A 23,897-nucleotide genomic window follows, 5' to 3' on the forward strand; every position below is an offset into this window, starting at 1 on the left:
TTATAAAATGATTTAGAATATATGTAAATGATACATAATTTACAGATAATTTCCCTTTTTACAACAGAATTCGAATTGCTTTCTTTTGTAATTTTCTACTAGGAAATATACAATATTTGATGAATTGATATGGTTTTGACTAACTGAAGGTTTATAATTGCTTGTTAGCTTGTAAGTCTTAATATTTTATATTTATGAATACAAATATTGAGTTAGTATTTATTATTGGCTTATTTAATTTATCATTGTGTTTCAACTCTACAGAATTTGGGGTGTTTTACTTATCATTCCAGACCAGTCATTGGCAGTCCAACTCAGTCAGAAGTTAATGAAGACTATGAGTAACTTTACAACTGGGTTTCTGCTTACAGGATTTTCAGCCAATCCTGAGCTAGAAAGCGCATATGGTTCTCTCTTCTTAGTTATGTATTCATTGGCTTTAACTGGAAACATCCTCATTGTCATCGTGACTTCCATGGATGATAGTCTCAACTCTCCCATGTATTTCTTCCTGAAGCATCTCTCTTTTTTGGATATCTGTTCTATTTCTGGGACTGTACCACGATTTATTGTCAACTCATTCTTGCATAGAGGCAACATTTCCTACTGGGAATGCTTTTTTCAGTGCTTTGTTTTCACTCTCTGTGCTTCTGCTGAGATGTCCATGCTCACAGTGATGTCCTATGACCGCTATGTGGCCATTTGCCTTCCACTGCACTATGACACAGTAATGAATGTCAGAACCTGTGTCCACGGAGTCATCGGAGTCTGGGTCAGTGGGACCATTTCTGGAGTCATGCATACAGTAGCAACATTTTCCATCCATTTCTGTGGACCCAGGGTCATTCACCAATTCTTCTGTGATGTCCCCCAGATCTTGAAACTCTCCTGCTCCAGTGATTTTATGAACGAGGTCAATGTCACCATTTTTACAACTTTGTTGGCATTTCTTTGTTTTATCTTTATTGTATTCTCCTACACAAACATATTTTCCTCTGTACTGAGGATGCCATCAGCAGAAGGCAGAGCCAAGGCCTTTTCCACTTGCCTCCCCCACCTCGCTGTTGTCATATTATTTCTTTCTACAGGTGCCTTTGAGTATTTCAAACCTCATTCTGGATCTCCAACTGCTTTTGACATGTTTCTTACAATGATGTATACAGTATTTCCCCCAACTTTCAATCCAATGATCTATAGTCTGAGAAATAAAGCCATCAAGACAGCTGTAAAAAAAGTAATTAAGAGAAAGAAAGCTCATTGGGGCTAATGACATATATTATTTTCTCCTTTGAAAGAATATTCATATTCTATTGGCCAATAAGATAAATATAAAAATGATCATACAGAAATTTAATGGAAACTTTTAAAGATAATGTTTAAAGATAACATATAAATTAAAGAACATTTGTTCATAGTGTGTAAAGAATCTCATTTTATTCATTCACAATCCATTGCACTAGTATTGTTAATAGAGTCATATACTTTTCTTAGAAAATCTTAGTGACTACTTGTCAGGAACAAGAAAAAATATAGATATGGAGTTTTTAATAAATTGAACTGAAGGAAATGTTCATGCTTTTGATATAAGACTGCCCATTGCTCTAGCTTTACAGTGTTATTCTTTTTCAGAACCCTAACTCTCCTTCTGTCCATCCAAAGAGGGGATTACCCTTGGAACTTTCTATAGTCATATAAGTTTTAAACTCACTTTCACATTTTCTGAAACATATACGCTTTGCTTTTTGATTTGAGGTTTAATAAATCTAGAAATCAAGTAGAAAATTGTGTCTCCTATAGGTCACCAAGATACTTTCATGCATAGGTTTAAATCTTCAAAACATTATTTATCAATGAAAGTCATGAATTTAGCTCAGTTGGAAAACACATGTCATGCCTTCAATATGAGGTCCTGCATTCAGTTCCCAATATCAAGACATAATAAAAGTGGGGTCAGAGCAATAGCACAGAGATGAGGGCATTTGCTTTGCATCCAGCAGATCCAGATTAGATCCTCAGCATCCCATAGGGTTCCCTAAGCCTGCCATTAGTGATTAGTGCTCAGAGCCAAGAGTAACTGGAGTGCTGTGTGTCCCAAAAACAAAACAATAAAGACACAACAAAGCAATCCACCCAAATGGAGAAAGCAGGACAATGGGATCCTCAGTGTATTTTTTATGTTAGGGGACACAGAAATTTTTGGTAGATTTATAACTGTATCTGCTTTTATTCTGATTTATAATTCTCTTTCTGTGTCATTATTTTGAATTGTAATCGATTTTTATTTTTTGACTTTGTATTCAATTTCTATTATTAGCTGATTTCATGAAGGGAAATATGAAGGCTATTTTAAATTTCTATGTAGTATATTATCTACCTGTCTAGGGTTTTGATATTTTCCATTCTAAAGATAGAAACTGGGTTAATTTTTGAACGTTCAATTAATTGAGTTACATTTTAAATAGGGAACTATTTTCAATTCAAATATTTGAATCACAATTGCTTCATATGCAAACAACTACTATATAGCAATAAATGTTTATTTCACTCATATGTAAGGAATAGTGCTAATTAATGTTAAATATTATTTATTTTACTTAATAACACATTAAGACTGATTTATTATGCCATTTTCACTATGTGGATGAAGACTCAACTAGAGCTGAAGTAATTTGTACTAGATTCATTTAACTATTATATGTAGTTCTTTCTTATGACATCTAATCAAGTTTTAAATGGTACTTCTATATTTTTACTTTTCTATGACTATTTTCTTTGGTTTCTCTTTTCTGAGTTTCTATTAGCAACTGTCTACTTCTTTTATGGGATTTTATGTCTTCTTTTACCTCTTAAATAACCTCTATTTGCCTTGTATTTTTTTTTTTGTTTTATTTGGTTTTGGTTTTGGTTTTTGGGTCACACCCGGCAGAGCTCAGTGGTTCCTCCTGGCTCTATGCTCAGAAATTGCTCTTGGCAGGCTCGGGGGACCATATGGGATGCTGGGATTCGAACCACTGTCCTCCTGCTTGCAAGAGAAATGCTTACCTCCATGCTATCTCTCCGGCCCTTGCCTTGTATTTTTAATTAGAAAACATTTATTGCCCAGTTCTTTTATTTTTTAGGTCTTTGGGCCACACCCGGTGACATTGAGGAGTTACCCCTGGTTATGTGCTCAGAAATTGCTTGCAGTCCGTCCTAGGCTAGTGTGGGCAAGATAGAACAGCCTTACCACTTGCGCTATTGCTCCGGGCCCTGTCCACTTCAGGTTTTTACTGAATAAATATTATTAAATTATCCCCTTTCCTAGAAATATGCGTCTACATGAATGTATCTGGAGAGTATTGTGCTGAGTGAAAAGAATCAGAGAGATGGATAGACATAGAATGATTGCACTCACTGTGTGATATAAAAACAAAGATAGCATGGTATTAATATCCAGAGACAGTAGACACTTGGGCCAGTTACTGATAGGAAGCTTGTCACAAAAGCAGGGTAGAGCAGTTCTGGCAGGGAAAGGACCACTATGACAGTGACAGTTGGAAATGATCACTTGGACTAGAAGTCAATGCTGAGGGGATAAAGAGCTATGCAGAATACCGCTTCAGTAACAGTAGTGCAAATCACAATGTCTAAAAGGGAGAAAAAGGGAAGAGAGAAAAAGAGGGAGGAGAGAGAGGAAAAACGTCTGTCACAGAGGCAGGCAGGGAAGGTGGCAGGGAAGAGGGCAGGAGGAAAGCTGGGGACATAGGTGGTGGAAAAAGTGTCCTAGTATAGGGTGCTGGACATTGAGTGACTGAAACTCAACCAGGAACAACTTGGTAATTGTGGGGAAACTTATTATGAGCAACCTTGTAAACCACAAGGTTTAAATAAAGTAATTTAAAAAAATTGCCCTTGTTTGATCTCGCACAGTTCCATAAATACAATCGCTTCCCTGAAGCTATTTGTTGAGAAAGATTAAAATTATCAGGAAAATACCACACCTGGCAGCAGTCGAATCTCAGCAAGCTCCATTTTTTCCTCTCTAATCTTATATTCTTTACAGGGTAATATTGATTTTCATAGTGTATATCGTTCACTCTATCTCAGGGCTCAGAGACTAATATGTGGAGCTGTGGGTTAAAATTGGATCATTGCTTGCCAGGCAAGCATCTTCTTCTCTGAACGATCTCTCTGGCCCCTGAAAATAGGTTTTGGAAGAAGAAAATTACTTAGAAAATATTTGTATTCTCTCTTGTGCCAAATTTTCTTTTTTAATTTTTTCCACAGTGTTTATTCATAAAGGAAACGTACTTATTTCTCATATATTCTATGCCTTTTTAAAAGTTAGGCTGGTTGAAGTCTAGGAGATAACTCAAAGGGCTAGAGTTCTTGTTTTAATTTTTTTATTTCTGATTTTTTATTTATGTAAACACCATGGTTACAAGGTTGTTCATATTGTAGCTTTTTTCTTCAGAGGAAAAGTTTTTCATAATTGAATTACAATCATACCATGCATAACAACTATCACCAGTGGGCATTTTTGCCACTAATGTCTCCAGTTTCCCTCTCACCCTTCATCCCCCTTTGTCTCTGGGGCATATATTTTCTTCTTTCTCTTTAATTCCCTCCCTCCCACCCTCCCTCCCTCATTCACTCACTCTATCTTTTTCTTTTGCTAACTATCTTTTCCATTTTTATAGTTAAAATCCTCACATTTGCTTTTTTAAAATTGTATATTTAAAAACCATGATTACAAACATATTTGTAGATAGATTTCAGTCATAAAATGTACACCCCCGTTCACCAGTGCAATTTCCCCACCATCAATGCCCCCATCTTTTTGTCTCCCCCACCCCCTTATCTTTGAGGCAAACATTCTATTTCTTTCACTCACTGCCATTGTCATGATAGCTGTTAATGTAGTTATTTCTCTAACTGCATTCACCACTCTCTGTGGCAAGTTTCATATTGTGGGCTAGTTCTTTCAGTCCTCATTTCTATTGTCTCAGCATATTATTATAATGCTGTCTTTTATTTGAAAACCTCCCATTTGTGAAATGATAGCCCAAATATATTACTGCTCTGTGACAATAGAGTTAAATTTCAATTTGAAAGTCAGGCAACCTCAATGCTATGAGTCTACTTTTATAAGATTTAAAATTTTTTAATTGTCAAAATTTTTAATTGTCACACCACTAGCTAAAGGTTTATTTTAAATTAATTCTAGTAAAATTTTTATTTTTTGTTAATTCGTTCTTTGGAGTTTGTATTGGGGGTATTTGCTATAACATTTGGAGTTAATTCTTTGTTTCTTTGGGTAGCAATTTATTAGTATAATTGCCCCTTTTCATATCATATCACTAGTAATCACAATGGTATCTAATTTTAAAATGAATATCCTATTATTTTAGCAATTTGAATTAAAATAATTCTTATATTTTATATTTTTACATTACAATGTTTGTCCACAATTTTTCTGATGCATACAAAAATAAAACACCAATTGAGCCTTCATTATATCACATTAACTGAAAAATGCTCTACAAAATCTCAAGATTCCTTGAATCTTAAACCCTCTGGGTGTTTGTTTGCTGAGTCCCAAATTCTCAGGGAACAGGATTCAAACTAACCTTTAATATGTCCAGAATCATATTGAAATGGACTCATTTTATTCTCTCCACAAGCAAATTTGACTGAAAGAGGCAGGTGTTTGATATCAAGGCCTTGGGCTAAGTGTCAGAGGCCTACACTGACATTTGTCCTTATGTTGAGGGAAGAATTACTTTAATGTGTTATGTTGAGTCTCTTGAGATTTTGAAAAGAAAGATTACACAATAAATAAAAATTCCAGAAGTTTTTTCAATAAAAACTTTTCAAAAGCATATGAATTTTTATATTTTATGAAAATAGGGAACCTGAAAGAAAGAAATATGAATTATATTCAAGTTCTCTCCACAAGTCTCAAAATTGAGAAATTTTTCAGTGTCTTTACTTGGCATTCACCTGTGTGAGAAAAAATTGTCATTTTCAGTTCTAATGGGCACATCTGATTTACAGCTGAACATATAAAAAGAAGGTCCCATGTCTTACCTGCCTATAAATCATGAGTAAAACTATTAATCAATCATATATAAATATTAATATATCAGAAATTTATAAATTTATTCAGAAATTATTGTTTATGTTCTTTTTGGGGAGGGTATTTGTGCCACACCCAGCAGTGTGCAGGTATTACTCCTAGTTCTAAACTCAGGAATTAATCCTGGTGGTGCTCAGGGACTATATCCAATGCTAGGGATTGAATGAAGGCTGGCTGCATGCAAGGCAAGCTCCCTACTCACTGGACTATCTTTCTAACCCCTATTGTTTGACTCTTCTGTCTATATGTTTTATAATCAGTGCCAATTCCATTCTCATACATTTACATTATTTAAAGTTTTATATAGATATAGTATATTCCAGTCTAAATATTTGTCATGATCTCATTTGTAGAAGAATGCTTCAGGATCATAGTTTTTAAATGATCCTAAATTTTTGTCAATACTTATTTGATTTTGTTTAAGGTTTGTTGGTGGTTTTTGTCACAGTTCTAAATATAAATGAAATTTAAGTTTTCTTAATACTTATTATTTTTTAATGCCAAAATGCTTATGCTACACCTTAAAAGCCTCAATTAATGCTAAAATGCTTTAGCTATAGATATACTCTGATTTTGCCATAATACATTTTTAGATTACGTTCTTTATAAAACCATATTTTATAATTTGAATATTTAGGTAGAAAATCATATTTACTAGTTCTCTTGTTTCTTTGTAAAGATAGGATGTATGGTAAATTATTCTTCAAGAATATTTCAGCTATAAAATTTATTAACCATGCATTCGGAAAGGTAAGTTCCTTCATGATTTTTACTGGGAAATTAATAATAATATTAAAAACAATGAATGGGGGCTTGTGATTTCCACAATTCCCAGAGAGAGGGGGGATTTTCATGCCCCCTGTCCAGATAGGACAAAAGATGCAGCAACAATTACAATGCAGCAAATCATTCGGGCACCAGTTGTTGAATGGTGTGTGCATTCCATAATCCCCAGAGAGGAAGAGGGATTTGCATGCCCCCTATCTGGGTAGGACAAGAGATGCAGGTACAGCAGCAATTCCAATGCAGCAAATACTCCATACAAAGTTGGAAAGGTATAGCAGGCCAGAAACTAACACCACAAGTTGTTCACCTTCAAGCCAGTTGTTCTACCACATGCAACCACAAGTCAAGATGTAACCTGCTTCTCTAGGCTGCCTGAGTAGCCTTTATTTATTTTAAGGGTGGAGAAACCCTGTATCTCTTAGATTTTACACTTGGTCAAAAATTAATGTAAAAATTTTGAACACGTTTTACTTTTCTTCTATCTTTTTAAAAATTTTTATTTACACCATTGTATTTTAGAGTTTTTCATAGTTGTGTTTTAGACATATAATGTTTTAGGACCAATCCCAATGCCTTTAGTTTCAAAATCCTGGAGTGTTTTGCCTATGTTTTCTTTTATGTACATTATAATTTCAGTTCTGATATCAAGTTCTTTAATTTATTTTGATTTGACCACTTTACGCCTGGTTTTAAAAAGAGCTGAGCAATTGTCCCAACACCACTTGTTTGAAGAGTCTTTTTCTGATCCATTGGGTGTTTCTTCCCCCTTTATAGAAGATTGATTTAGTGTATGTCTGGGGATCATTTTCTGAATATTCAAGTCTATTCTATTGATATGAAGGTCTGTCTTTATTCCAATACCATGCTGGGTTTTTTTGGAAGGGGGTCACACCCAGTGACACTCAGGGGTTACTCTTGGCTATGTGCTCAGAAATCGCTCCTGGCTTGGGGAACCCATATGGGATGCTGGGCGAGGAACTGTGGTCCGTCCTAGGCTAGTGCCAGCAAGGCAAGGCAGAAGCCATGCCACTGCTCCCGCCACTCAATACTATGCTGTTTTAATGACTATTTCCTTGTAGTACAATTTAAAGTCCGGGAAAGTGATGCCTCACATCTTTGACTCCTAAGGATTATTTTAGTTATTCATGTATGTTTATTGTTCTAAATGAATTTCATGAGTGTTTTTTATCCACTTCTTTGAAATATGTCATGTGTATCCTTCAAGGGATCAATGCAAATGTTCCTGTTAGAAGCAAATATAATGAAAAGAGAAAGAATTTGTGCAATTTTCTGTTGGAATACATGATTTTCTTTTTTTGTTTGTTTGTTTTGGGTGCCATACCCATTTGATGCTCAAGAGTTACTCCTGGATAAGCACTCAGAAATTGCCCCTGGCTTGGGGGACCATATGGGACGCCAGGTGATCGAACCTAGGTCTTACCTTGGCTAGCGCTTGCAAGGCAGACACCTTACCTCTAGCGCCACCTCTCAGGGCCTGTAATACATGATTTTCTATAGACAAAACAAATAAAAACTATCATGTTTATGTTTTTTTAGTGAAGGGGCCGGAGTGGTGGCTCAAGTGGTAGGGCATTTTCTTGCACTGCTAACCTAGGATGGATGTTGTTTGATCCCAGGTGTCTCATATGGTTCCCCAATCCAGGAGCAATTTCTGAGCACATAGCCAGGAGTAATCTTTTTTTTTTCATTTTAAGGTCTTCTTTTATTTTTTTAATTATATTAATATCTTTCAAATACTAAGTTCTCAGAAAAATCCTAACCACCCTAGCATGAAGCTCCCAAATTCCTGATTCATCTCTGTGCCCTCACTCTCATCAACCTTTTATTTTTAAATATATTTTTATTTAAGTAGCATGATCATAGTTGGGTTACAGTCACAAAGAGAACACCCCCCTTCACCAATATAACATCCTCCCGGCCCCCCTTCCCATCCCCTGCCTGTATTCAAGACAGGCATTCTGCTACAGTTATTTTTTTCACAGAACTATTTATGGTACATAGTGACAATGAATGAGGGACACTCCCACCCCCAGTGCTGTCCTCCCTCCACTCCCGTTTTCAGAATGCATCTCATATCTTCCTCCCTTTCCCCCCAGAATACTAGTGCAACTGGTCTCCACTTTACATCTTGTTGTAGATTATCTATTCTGTTGTCATTTGCGATAAAAAGGATAAAAAAAAAAGGAAGAAGAGAAAAAAAATGTGGCTGCAACTACCAAAAAAAAAAAAAAAGAGAAAAAGAAAAAAAATGCACCCGGCTAATAAGAGAGAAAAAATCACCAAATAATAACCACTGGAGTGAAAAGGGAAGAGAAAAGTAATGGAAAGAAGAGAAGGAAAATAAAGTAAAAAACTAACGAATCAAAACAAAACAAGAAAAAGAAGGGGTGCTGGAGTGGCAAGGTTTGACGTTCCCTCCATTTATTTATTTATTTATTTTTGCACAGGCACAGTAAGCATTGGGGGAGAATGGGAATTCCCATGGCCTAAGAGATTCAGGGCTTCTTCATCCTTGAAGCATACCATCATGGGATCAACCCCTGGCTCCATAGATACTCATTACCTCATCCCAAGGGCTTTTCTTGGGAAACTTTCCTCTCAGTTTGGGTGAGAAAATGAGGCCACTGTAGCCAGTGATCTAGGCATTTGTGCAGGTCCTCGGACAGGGTCTAGGTTAGAGTCTTTATGGTTCTAAAGGTTCTGTTCCATCATTGTTGCTGTATTCAGTCTTCTGTAACAGATGCTCCCTGTTTTCATTCAGTCCCCAAGCCGAAGATGGGATATTATGGATCTAAGGGTTCTGCTCAGTCTCTGCTGTCCAAGTTGGACCTCTGCAATAAAAAAAATCCTTTTTTATAAATAAGAGTTTCTGCCTACAGTTTAGGGCAGGGTTTTCCTTATCAGTTCCAAGGAAAGTTCTGTCCAGTCGCAGCTGTCAAAGTCAGTTTTCTGTACATAGTGCTCTTATTTTTCACATCTCAAAGGACAGTACAGTACCAGAAACTTCTGGTTTCCATCCAGTGCTAGATGAGGTGATAAGACAACTTGGTCTTGGGTCAGGTTGTCATTTCCTCATTGTCATATCATAACTGGTACAAGTTGGTGCCAGAGATGTGCTATAATTCTCCCAATGGAGTTGGTTCCTGGAGTTGTTGCCCAGAGCTGTATCAGTTCTACATCTGGCATCTGGGGTTTGGGGTTGAACTAACACTGTCCAATCTGCAAGGAGTAATCATCGAGCATCACTGGGTGTGCTTTCCCCAAAAATAACACCAAAATAAACTATCATAAAAAAGAGATCATTTCAGAAATATTATAAAGGGAGAGTATTACATTTATAATGACTAGTTTCTAAAGTAGTTTTTTACTCATTTTTTATTCTTTGAGGGAATAAATAATGTGAATAAGAAGAATAATTTTATATATGTTTTGTTTTGGGGGCCACACCTGGTGGTGCTCAGAGATTACTCCTGGCTCTGCACCCACAAATCATTCCTGGCCAGCTCAGGGGACCATATAGGATGCCAGGAATCAAACCCTGCTCTTATCCTCTGTGCTATTACTGTAGCCCAAATTTAATTGTTATTTCTTTTTGAGGAATGCATTGCCATTGATGCTTAAGGGTCTCAGAGGATAATGTGGAGAATTTTGACTAACAGGGCTGGTAGTTCAGTAGTGGGACGTGTGCTGTGGTCTTGATTGGCTCCTGTCATATCCTTGGTGCTGGGGTGCTCCTTAGCCACAGTCTGTCAGGCTTGAGAGACACTGTGATGGAGAATCAGATGCTGACGTTGTACACAATCACTGCTGCATGTCTCTTGGTCGGTTTTCTTTGGGTTTGTTTTGGGGCCACATCCAGTGGTGCTCAGAGGTTGCTTCTGACTCTGCACTCGGGAATGAGTCCTTGCAGTGCTCTGCGGACCCAATGGCATGTCAGAGTTCAAACCTTGCAAGGCAAGCACACACCCGCTGTACTATCATTTTGGTCCCAAGTGTCTTGGCCCCTTAGTAACCAGTTTTAGAGTATTTTTAGGAATTGTAAAACCAGGTTTGTTAGTTCAGATTAGAAAAATAACATAAACTAGCCAATGTCATAAAATTCTTTCACAAATTATCATTTATAAACTACAAAAATAACACAGTCAGAATGTTAACATTCACACTTAAATATTTATAAATCTATTTTTCTTCCTTTAATCCAATAAAAATAATTTTTGCCTGAAGTGTCAGTAGACTCTAAGTCATTTTATTCATAGAAATATGCAGTGGAACAATTTTTGTGTGTGTGGATTTTGGGTCACACCCGGCAGTGCTCAGGGGAAACTCCTGGCTCCATGCTCAGAAATTGTTCCTGGCAGGCACGGGGGACCATATGGGAAGCCGGATTCGAACTGATGACCTTCTGCATGAAAGGCAAACGCCTTACTTTCATGCTATCTCTCCGGCCCCAGAACAAATATTTTTAACTGGATGAATTGCTTTCAGAGTGTTAAACTGACAACTTCGTCAGTTATCAGATGATATCTAGGTGTAGGTGGTTTGAATCTGAACAGTGCAGTAAAGTTCATGGAACTTATTATTGAAGTTTCACTGACCTTTTTCTTTTTACTGTCTTTTTTAAGACCAATATTCTAGCCTTCCTAACTATTCTTCCAAGTGTGTCATCCATAAGCAGTCAATGTTTGTGTTCTGTTAGTTTGCTGTATTTTAGGCTCCATCCCACCCCTCTGTTCCTTTTTGACAGAAAATTTCAAGGCATTGATGTTTAGAAAAATAATTCATATTAAAGTGTTGCATTTTTAATGAAGATTCTGGTAGTTTTCTTCTCTAAATATTTGGGTTTTTAAGATAGAAGCCCATGCAGATTATTTGCAGAGCTTGTTTGAAGATGCATTCAGCTGTTCACTTGAGAGTAATTTTTTAAAAATCACTTCCTCAACTACAAATAATAATCTGTAAGACAGAGTTTTCTTGGTTGGAGAATAATTAAATTCAAAAATCTGAAACTATTATACCTTACCATTTTGGTTCTCATAGTAACATTTGAGCATTCTGATGAGAGTCCTAAATTGGCCGGAGAAGAAGCAAAACTCTCTATGTTTTTGCCATTTAAATTACAATAATCTCATTTTTCTTCTGCTTGGGTTCTTATTGTTTCTAACTCTGCAATTCAATCTATTTGCATCCATCCTCAGACTTAGAAAATATTGACTATGAATTTTTCTACCAACATTTCTTTACCTTTCTCTTTTTTCTTTATGTAATCCTTGTAACATTAATTGTCTTCTTAATGCATTTCAGATATCTATGATGGTGTCTTCAGAGTCTTAAATTCTTTTGACTGCCTCCTTTATGTATGTAAGTTTGTGTCTGTCAATCTAGCTATCTATCTATTTAACAATCTATCTATCCTTTTATTGCTCTATTTATAAATCTATATATGTACCTAATATTAAGGCCACTACTTTAATTTTTATCATATTAAATTCTGCTGCCATGTCACAATCTGCTTTCATATCAGATCTTTTAATATATATTGTTTCAGACATTATCTGAATTTGTTAATGCACTTATGATTACTTCTTTTCATTAAACACTGGTGATATTAGTAGTAAGAATTCCATAGTTAGAACATTTCTTGTATGTTAGAAGACTTCTTGGTTTTTAGTTCCTTCTTTAAAATAATGCTGAAATCTTTAAATTTTTCATTATTACTAGTATAAGTTTCTAATTTAAAGTGTTGATAGATATTATATTAGAGTTTAAAGTAGATAACAAGATAAAATTTGTTAGAAATGGTTTTGAAAGAAAAATTTATACAGAAAATATAGGTATATTTTTATAGCAAAATAAATGACTGGAAAGCTTATATTTGGAAAGGATAGTCTAAAATAGTGTTATGTTTGGCGATTTGGAGTAAAATACCTCTTTGAAATTAATTATATCTTTTTTTAATCCACTATTGGAACTCTTTTTTATATAATTTTTATTTTGACCATATTGGCTTACATATCTTTCACAGTAGTATTTTAGGTACATACATTGAATCAGGGGAATTCCCATCACCAAATTTGCCCTTCCTCCACCCCCATTCCCATCCTGCATCCACTATCTCCCATGCTCACCACCCTGAGGACCCCTCTGTGTCTAGCTTACTACTTATTGATCATATATCTGGTTGGTTGGCACCCTCCCTTATTTCCCCCTCTGTTTGAGAGGCCGAACTAGATAGTTCAAGTTATGTGGTTTTATTTGAAGAAAGAAAAAGCAATAAAGTGGGGTAAAAATTCCCTCTCTAATGCCCCCAATTTTTACTATGCTTATGCAGGAAAAAAACAGGGGGGGGGCACAAAATAGCTTTTTTTATTTATTTATCTATTTATTTCTTATTTTTATTTTTATCTTTCTTGACTTCTTTGTTTTGGTGTTGATATTGAAGTTGATGTCCCCAATCTTATTTTATGTTATTTTATCTTTCTCTTTCTTTTTGTGCTCTGGCATGGTTTATTTCAGAACCGAGACTATTAAGTGGTGCTTGCCTTCAGTGCTGTAGTGCTCACTGGATATTTTATTCGATATTTCTTTTTGTATTGTTGTGGTATTTCAATTTCGTTTTTCCTGTCCTCTCTCAAACAGAGGTTCAGAACCTCTAGAAGGACTACACCCATTTTTGGCTTATTTGAAATTAATTATATCTTGAAGCAAAGAGTTTAAGTTATATTTAATAATTTCATAGTGCTCCAACTATTGAGCAAACTCTTAGAGGTATTTTATCCATGTTATTTAGCATGCTAACGTTTACATATTTTATGAAGTTGGTAAGATTTATTAAAGGAAGAAAAAAACAGTAAAAAAGAAACAGAATTTGCAGATACAGACTTAGAAAGTCAAAGATGGAGTTAATCATCCAATTTAGGATGCCAGGATTCTAAGATGGAATTTCCAAATTTATTTTAAATGTCTGTTTTTACTGATGCATTTGATTGGGATATAGGAATACAATATCAGGGGTTATTCCTTTGCTTTTTTTTTAATCACAACCTGTTAAAAATTTTTTGAGTACATAAAAATCACTAGTAATCAAAATAACACAAGACTTTAATGTACAATTAGTCTTATTAATTTAGTTATGTCTTTGCATTGGATATGGTGAGAATAAAATGCAAATTACAACAATGATTTTCAACAATTTAGCATAAGGTACATACATAAAAAATAAAAGCATAGTTAATTAAGTGTGACCACTCTACCAGCTCTGCAGAAAAATACCAGAAAACTTTATAATTGCAGAATTGGGCCCTAGGGTATTGACAAAGCAATTCAAATACCCAGAGGCCCAGGAACTTTTCTCTTGCCATGGGGTATTCAGAGCCTAAACTCTGAAAGTCAAAAAGAGATTTTTTTCTCTCCACAGAACCATATTTATTGAAAGACACAGAACGAAAGATTAGAACTTTGAGCTAAGAGTTATCATCCTCTTACATTTCAACTTGTCCTTATGTTGAAGAAAGACTTTTGTGCATGTGCCCTGATGAGTGTGCTGAGACTCAGAAAATTTGATAAAATTATGCATGTCACTGATATTAAAATATCATAATAAAATGCATGAGTCCTTATGTATCTTTTTTACTTGAAATTAGGAATCCTGAAGAGAAAATCGTAAACTCCTTTTATTCCAGAAACAATTTGTGGAGCAAAATGTTCATCTCTATTCTGTGCCATATTTATGTAATTAGATAAGCACTTATGTAATGCTGATCAAATATCCAATGGGGTGACACAGCTGATATACTTTGCATATTTAACAGGCATTGACCTTTATAAAATCAATTTGCAAAAGATCTAAAAATTCTTTCTACAGCAGCAACCAGAGACAAATTATTCAAGTGTAGTAAGCAGGGGTCTGAGAGGTATTTAGGATTTTGTTTAACCCTTAGTTATAGGGTAATGAATAAGCTGAAGAAAAAATAGAATTGATGCACTACAGCCATAACCTATCCTGAAATTACATTTCAAGTACAAGAAGTACATTGATATTTAATTAAATGTGACAGCTTTATCAATTCTGAGTTGAATTAAAGGCATAAATATCTTGATATGACATACAGGATATCCCTTCAATTTTTCCTGTATGTATTCTTGGTATTATAGAATAATATAGCAGTAGTATATTAAATAAATGTCAGTTACTTAAATCAAAATATAACATAATTTGGGCTAGAATGATAATACAGTAGGTAGGGCACCTGCCTTGCACATAGCCAACTCAGGTTTGGTCTTCAATTCCAGTATCCTACAATATTCCTGACCCCTCCAGCAGGACTGAGATTTGATCCCCAAACATCCCACATGAAGCCCTGGGTCAGCCAGGTTGATCCCTGAATACAGAATCAGGGAGTAAGCCATGAGCAGCTGGGTGTGGTACCCCTCAAAAAATAAAGAATTTTAATTTAAGTGCATTACAAATTTCTGAATAAGTTAATAACACATATATTTTTCTAATCTAAAAATTAGGCATACTATAAAAATTTTAAGGAAAAACATATTTAAAGGTATGAACATAAAATATTCATGGCCATGTATTAATCAATGAAAGTAAATTTTTTAATATGAATCAATAAAATGACTAAACAGATCTTTTCAATAAATAAAAAGTAGTTCTATGAATATGAATTGATTCTTTCTTTTATTTATTTATTTATTTGGTTTTTGGCCACACCCAGCGACGCTCAGGTGTTACTACTGGCTATGCACTCAGAAATCGCTCCTGGCTTGGGGGACCATACGGGATGCCGGGTCTGTCCTAGGTAAGCACATGCAAGGCAAATGCCCTAACACTTGTGCCACCATTTAGGCCCTGAATGAATTCTTTTTTATATAATATACTTGAATATCAAGCACTTGACTTAACTCATAGAAATGTAATTTTCTGGGTTCTGCAAAAATTGACCCGACCTGTTTTAGTTGCAAGGAAAAAATATCTGTGTGACGAATTTTATCTATGAGCCTAAATCATTATCTTATAAAGATTTCTAATTCTAGTTTACATGTGAATTAGTAATTTGAGCAATTCTTAAAGACATGCAATTTACACATATAGAAATATGTGTTGCCATTATAAATTTACACACCATAATGCAGATTCAAGATTACTTTAAAATAGGTTAAAGTAAATGTTGATGGACATAACTACTTCTGGATGAAGTCATATTTATTAATAGAAGACTTTAAGAATCTTACAATGAAATTGCACAGTATAAGCAAGAAAATTCCATCATCATTTGGTCTAAGTAATTAGTACAGTCTTTATCATAGAGTTAGTGTTATAAACTTCTTATATGTCCTGTGTCATGAAAACTGATTTATCATCAATAAATAATATTACACACTAATCATTGAGAAATAAATATTGTATGTTTATTGCTTAGGATTTTTCATTGCTGATTGCTTACCTATCTGTTTACTAAAACCTACTTCTGAAAAATAAGTGATCATAGTCATAACTTTTAATGTCTTCTAAAATCTACTGTCTAAAAGTTGTTCAGTTATGTTAGTTTCTGCCTATCTGCTAATTTTAGTACCAATTTTAAACTTAATTTTTAAAAACACATTTTATTAATTAAAATATTGCTTAGAGACAAAGACATGTTTTGCATTTTAGACCATTTTATATCTTACGTTAAATAATGTTCTTATACAAATATTTTATCTGTCTCTCATATAAATATTTTATCACACAATTGCAAGTTTTAGATACATTTATAATTTCTCTCCAAATGCATCATATTAATTAACAAAATAAAAACTATTTTATGAAAGAAATGCTTTTTCATATGATCAAATTCAGTGTTTAAGCAATTTGTTAATTCAGCTATTTATCATCAACGTAATTTCATTTTAACAATACTCTGGAGATATGTGTTATTTTCTCATAAGCTCTGGAAAGCTATAATTTGATAACAATTTGCATGATGCTTTATGATTAAAATAATAAAGAACTTGGTTGTCTGCATATCAAATAGAGTGCATAGATACTACTGCAAACTGATTTTCGTAGTTGTGTTAATATTTTGCCTGACTTTTGCCTCCCAAACAGTGCTCTGGAGTGTCTCCCTGTGATCTTCAACCTATAGCTTTGCAGTTTATTGTGAGAACCCAAGAATATGGTTGTGTTCTTGCTCTGTGTTTCCAAGTATCATGGGGTTATCCTAGCTGTGCTCCAAGTGTCTCCAATTCTGAACCCAACAATGTTCAGGGAACCATATGGTACCTGGAATCTGAGGTCAGCTATAAGAAAGGTGTGACTCAAAATTTCTGTCTGCTCCCTCTAGTTAGTAGAATTTTATTTTTTTTAATAATATCTGTATTTAAGCATCATGATCACAAACATGTTTGTAGTTGAGTTTCCTTCATCTAAAGAACATCCCCCTTCACCAGTGCAACATTCCCACCACCAATGCCCCCCAACTTTTTCCTTCTCCTACCCCTGCCCGTATTCAAGACAGGCATTCTACTTCCATCACTCATTAACATTGTCATGAGAGTCAGTGTAGTCATCTCTCTCACTACCCTCACCTCTCTTTGTGGTGAGCTTCACATTGAGAGCTGGTCCTTTCAGCCCTCATCTCTATTGTCTCTGGGTGTTACTAGAATAATGTTTTTTTATTTTTCTTAACAACCATAGATGAGTGAGACTATTTTGTGTCCATCTCTCTCCTTTGATCTTATATAATGCATATTTGTTATCAAAATTATGTGTATTATAATTAATGACCAATCATTGATTTATAATATACTACAATAATTTTTGAAACACTGACTTCACTTTTTGTATGAATTTAGTGATCAGACTATGAAAAAGACCTCTTTCCTTTCCCCCACACTTCTTACCCTTTCCTTCAATTCACAAATTCTGAGTGGGATTTCTTCTTTCCCCACTTTAGATGCTTTGGTACTTTAGGGATTTTCTGAAAGTGAAATCATCAGTAATTAGTTATTGCCCTACAATAAAGAATAAGGTTACAAATATTTAGAATTTTTCTCACCCCAAAACAACATTTTGAAATTGTTATAATAAAATTATTATTTCAATGATGTATAACCAAAAAAGTTTAATAAGAAAATAGAAATATTTCAAACATAGGAATATGTGTGCTGTGGCAAAAGAGATTGTTAGTTCACAGCAGGTAAGATCTAGCTTTGTATTCAATGAAACCTTTTTGGCTGGGCAATGAATAGTCTCCAGAGCTCTGTCAGGAGTGATCCCTGAGGGTAAAATCAGTATTAAGTCCTTGAATATCACCAGTTTTGCTTGAATAAAATAAATATAAATATAAATATAAATAAAGTCTTGCAAGACCACTTAAATTTAAATTGTTCATAGTCACATAAATAAAATGATAAATTTTTAAAATCCTTTTGACATTTTTGTTTGAAACTTAAATGCAAAAAACTTGTCTATTTTTGTCAATATTCATTTTATTTAGAGAAGTCTTTATAAATTACCAAAGGGATTATGTAATTAAGGGATTTTGGTACATGATCAAAGAGATTGTAAAGTAAAACTAAAATATAATTGATATAATAAAAAATAATTGTTTGTGGATAATGAGAAAATGGCATCCTAATGCCTTAACATATTTTATTAAGTTTATGAGGTTTGAATTTTAATTACAAAAACTTCTGTTGTTATTGTTGAAGGGTTGACTTCTTATCTTACAATCATTGATTGAAAGTGATACAGGCCATGGATAATTTCAATACAAGTGGTTTTCTTCTTATGGGGTTTTCTACTAAGTCGGAGCTAGAAGTTTTTTATGCCTCTGTATTCTTCGTCTTATACTTAGTGGCTTTAACTGGCAACATTCTCATCATCAGCATTACTTCCATGGATGACAGTCTCAACTCCCCAATGTACTTCTTCCTGAAACATCTCTCATTTTTGGATCTTTGCTATATTTCTGGGATTGTACCAAAATTCATTTACAACTCTTTGATGCAGAGTAGAAGCATTTTCTTCTGGGAATGTGTATTTCAGTGCTTTGTTTTCTCAGTCTGTGCTTCTGTCGAGCTGCCAATGCTCACGGTGATGTCCTATGACCACTACGTGCCCATCTGCCTTCCACTGCGCTATGACATCATCATGAATGTCAGAACCTGTATCCATGGAGTCGTTGGTGTCTGGGTCGGTGGGACCATCTCTGGAGTCATGCACACAGCAGCTACTTTCTCCATCCACTTCTGTGGCCCCAGGGTCATCCACCAGTTCTTCTGTGACATCCCCCAGATCCTGAAACTCTCTTGCTCCAGTGAGTTTAAAAATGAGATCAATGTTACCGTCTTCACATTTTTGTTGTCATTTGGCTGTGTCATCTTTATTGGATTCTCCTACGTGCACATATTTTCCACTGTCTTGAGAATGCCATCTGCGGAGGGCAGAGCCAAGGCCTTTTCCACTTGTCTCCCCCACCTTGTTGTCGTCGAATTATTTATTACTACTGGAACCTTTGAGTTTTTGAAGCCCCATTCAGACACCCCAACAGCGCTGGACATTTTGCTCACTATACTGTACACAGTTGTTCCCCCAACGTTCAATCCAATGATCTACAGCTTGAGAAATAAAGTCATCAAAACAGCCATAAGAAAGGTTTTTCAGAGAAAATAATCATCCTTTGTTTGAGGCACATGTGTTTATTTTTGATTGTGAGAAGGATTCAAAATAGTTTCCATACTACTTTAGCCACTCAAGAAAGTAAATCATAATAAAGACCTCATTTTATGGATGGGTGATTGGTTTATGAGAAAGGTAGCTTAGCTATATGTTATCTGAGTAATAAAATTAATTTAAAAATGTACTTACATAAATTGTACTCCTTTTTGCTTTGGTTTTGGAGCCACACCTGGTAGTGCTTAAGACTTACTTCTAGCTCTGTGCTCAAGGGCCATAGTTGGTTATTGTCAAGGGACTGTATGTGATTCTGAATAACCTACAACCTAGCAATGTATTCCCTTGTACTGTCTATCTCTCTTGACTCTAATCATGGCTCTTTATACAGTCAAAAAATTTAAATTTCACCTCCTGAAACAGTGAAATTTTCTTTATTCTTAATAAGCCATAACATTTTTATTGCATGTTTTTTTTTTCCAGGAGATATGCAACAGTGACTGTGAGGTTGTCTTCTCATGTTCCTTTTTGTCCTAACTTTTAGGATTTAATAATCAATAATTTATAATAAGTCTTGTCTCAATACACATGGTCATTTTGTGGGTATATATTTTTGACTGCCTTTCTGGGCTTCTATCATATATTTAAGTTACTGTGCAAGAATCTTTTTATGCCATTTTCTTTCTCTTCTTATGTACAATATTGCTTTACCACTCACTGGAGAAAAACCATTAAATGATCATTTTGGGAATACTAAAAGAAAAATATTTGAAGTGGTAAAGTGAATAAAATGAAGAAGCAATAATAATATAGATAAATATATTATTTAGAGTCATATTCTTTAAAAACAATGATCATTAAATATTAAAAGAATGTAATACATGAAGATGGTGTCATATAAAAGTGGGAAACTCAATCAATAGATTCAACAGCAGGTAAAATAAGAAAAGATAAGTATTCAGAATTAAATAGTTGCAGTTTGAAGATGTCCCAAAATGCAATTATATGTATTTAAAAGATCTTTCACAGTAATATTTTAGGTACATAGAGACATTGAATCAAGAGTATTCCCACCACTAGTGTTGTCCTCTCTCCACCCCTGTTCTCAGTATGCATCCCATATCCATAACCTTTGCCTCCAGGGCTGCAAGAATATGCGGTCTCCTCTGTGTCTAGCTTGTTGTAGAATGAGTATTGATTCTGTTGTCACTGGCTTTGGATTTGGTGTTAAGTCTGATTATTTTTTTATTTTTACTCAATGTTTATATGCCCATTTGGTCTTGGTACCACCCTTTATTTCCCTTTTAATTTACGAGGTATAACAAGATGATTCAAGTTATGTGGTTCTGTTTGAAGGGAAGGAAAAGGGGGGGTGGTGGGCAAAAATAAAACAAAACACCAGAAGTCCATCTAGAGGTTATAAATATCTGTTTAAGGGAAGAGAAGGAAAAAAGGAATAAAAACATAACAGAAATACAAAAAAAAAATAAAGGAGCAACAAAACAAAAAGAACAACAAAAAGAAACAGAAAAAATGCAATTGTAATAGTAAAATAATTTCACAAGTGAGATATCCTATTTGTAAGTGTGAAAGAAACGTTTCTGGTAAAATATTACTCTATATAAAAATACATTTAATAGCCACTGAAAATTAATTTTTACCACTTACATGAGGAAGAATCTTTATCTATTCATAGAAATATCAAATTCAATTAGTAATTGAATAAAATGAGAAATATAACTTCTATGAATTTAAGTAGTGACAGTTTTGGGACCTGATATAATATAGGTGTAGGGGTGTTTAATACATTGAAAAAATGCTAATATTTTATAAGACTTGTTAATAACTAGCTTCAAATATTTTTCCTATTGTATATCACTTTCTTACTGAACCTTCCAGATTATCTGAGATTTTTCATGTTCTCTGTCTTGGTTGCAAAATTAAGATCCCTTTTCAGCTTTCAAAACATATCTATTGAGATTTTTATTGGAATTCCTGAAAGCTTGAGATAAGTAGAGGAGGATTGAATTCTTACAATATTCTCACGTGATTTTCTTCGAATTTTTTCTCATCAATGATGTAGAGTTTTCAGTATGATGGTTATATATTTTCTTTCTTTATTTCTATGTATTGTTCTGTATGTCTGATATATTCTGAATCATAATTAAAGAATAATTGTCTCTTTAATGTATTTTAAAACACAATAAAAATTTTATTTTTTGGCCTTATACTTAATGATCTTGCTTATATTATTATATTTTAGATTATTCTAGAACTTTGTAAGTTTTTTAATTTTCTACATTTATTTTTGTATGTAAAGCATCTCATTTTTCCCATTTTAGATTTTAAAGATTTGCTTAATTTTAATTTCTGGAACAACTAGATCAACACTCAAGTAAAGTATCTATTTTATAAAATTTATTTTGGTTTGGGAATCAAATCACTCCTAGAAGAGCTCTGTGATTTTCAAAACTTGAATGGGAGATTCACTCACTTTAATTCCAGCAACACTTTACATTATATGTGGAAGGTTTATTCTTCCTCTATTATTTCTCTCCACAATTGTTCTGATTCCTCTACCCCATTGCTTCAACGATGGGGGGAAACTTTCTACTCAAGGTGAGGCTCAGTTTCTGTTGTCCTTGGGCATTTTTCTGTCCCCTATGGTAAAGCATCTTAAAATGAGACCTTACCAAAGTCTTTTCTAATTGTAATATTTGAATCACAATTACTTGATTTAAAAATTATGATGGTATATTTAAAAATGACTGGAAAGAACAGTCCAGTTGTTGGTGGAATGGAGTGAATAAAGGTCTCTCATTCATTGCTGGTGGGAATGCCCTCTGGTTCAGCTTCTGTGAATAATAGTTTGAGACTTCTAGAAAAAATTCTCAAGAGAATTTTTACACCCTACAATTTCAGTTCTTGGTTACTACGGCAAGAGCACAAAAACCTAGAAAAACATACAGGCCCACCTAAGCTCATTGCAGCCTTTAGTATTATAGCTAGAATATGGAAAAACCCAAAGGCACAACAGATGAACATCATGATACAGTGGTACATATAACTAGTGCAATACTGTGCAGCAATGAAAAAAATAAATATTGCAGCTTGCTGCAATATGGTTAAAATGAGGATATATCAAATGAAGTAAATTAAGGATAAACACTTGATAATCTCACTTATTTCAGGTGTTTTGGTGCTAGAGCTCAAACCCCAGTCACACATATGCAAGGTATTGTGTGTGTGTGTGTGTGTGTGTGTGTGTGTGTGTGTGTGTGTGTGTGTGTGTGTGTGTGTGTGTAGGAAGGCACAGTAGGCTTGTACTCATGCTTTTTCTTGGATCTGTGCTCAGGGATTGATCCTGTCAGAGCTTGGAAGAGCATTGTAGTATGCCAGGGACCAAACTCAGTTTGATCTAATGCACTGCAAGCTACTTTTGATATTTGGCCACACCCAAGAACACTCAGGGTTTAGTCTTGGTTTTGTGCTCAAAGATCTCTTCTGCTGGGGTCTGGGGGAACCATATAGGGACATACGGTGCTTGGATTGAACTTGGTTTAGCTGCTACAAGACAAGTGCCCTTTTCCACTATACTAATTCTCCAGCTCCAATCCTTGTTTTAATTTTCTCAATGACTATTTCTTCCTTTACTAATCTAAGTAAAATTTTATTAATATATATGGAATAAGATAATAATTTCCTTGTTGGCAGAATTGACTAGTATTTTCACCAATTTATTAAGGGAATAAATGACTCAACATTGTAAGAAGATCAAATTATATTATTTAGTTAAATATATAATTAATAGTTATATATAGTTAAGTGATATTATATAGTTAAATTGCATTGAATTATGTAAATGGATTAAGTTTAATTCTTTTTTGGATATTCTGAATTTCTAATAACAATCATAAAATATTTCAATTATTTGATCCAATAAGTATAAAATAGTTTATATACCTCATTAACTAGGTGTAATTTTCAAATCAATCCGATAAAAATTACTCTTTGAGAAAACTCAGTGTAATCACTTGCAAGTCAGCACCCCAGTGTGGGCGACCGTACACCCACATATTCAATGAATTTTTCACCGCTGCCTGATTCAAGCCAAAAGTTTGCATAGCCCTGAGCCAAAAGAACCCTGCAAATAAATTTAGCTCACCACAGAGAATTTGGCTTAACCAGATTCCTTAAACCCTTCCATGGAACCTGTTTTTTGTAACTGCTCTCAAGCATAGTTATAGATAGGTTTTTGTAAGGTTTAAATTGTAATCCTTATTTGCTTGCACAAAAGAAAGATCTATT

At 34.4% G+C, this 23,897-nt stretch overlaps 2 protein-coding genes across 2 annotated transcripts; both read left to right on the forward strand.

Annotated features, from left to right (window-relative positions):
• Window positions 1–424: 424 nt before the first annotated feature.
• On the forward strand, window positions 425–1,267 carry LOC125995921 (olfactory receptor 14J1-like). The gene has a single exon (XM_049764871.1). It carries the CDS (start codon window positions 425–427, stop codon window positions 1,265–1,267), a length of 843 nt encoding a protein of 280 aa, XP_049620828.1.
• Window positions 1,268–18,671: 17,404 nt separating this feature from the next.
• LOC125995922 (olfactory receptor 14J1-like) lies at window positions 18,672–19,589 on the forward strand. The gene has a single exon (XM_049764872.1). The coding sequence runs from the start codon at window positions 18,672–18,674 to the stop codon at window positions 19,587–19,589; it is 918 nt and encodes a 305-aa protein (XP_049620829.1).
• Window positions 19,590–23,897: the final 4,308 nt, after the last annotated feature.

Source organism: Suncus etruscus, chromosome 18 (genome assembly GCF_024139225.1).
Source record: "Suncus etruscus isolate mSunEtr1 chromosome 18, mSunEtr1.pri.cur, whole genome shotgun sequence".
In the NCBI taxonomy this organism is placed as follows: domain Eukaryota; kingdom Metazoa; phylum Chordata; class Mammalia; order Eulipotyphla; family Soricidae; genus Suncus; species Suncus etruscus.

Coding starts and splice junctions, on each gene's coding strand:
- LOC125995921 (XM_049764871.1), top strand. CDS start 425: ATGTATTCATTGGCTTTAACTGGAAACATCCTCATTGTCATCGTGACT.
- LOC125995922 (XM_049764872.1), top strand. CDS start 18,672: ATGGATAATTTCAATACAAGTGGTTTTCTTCTTATGGGGTTTTCTACT.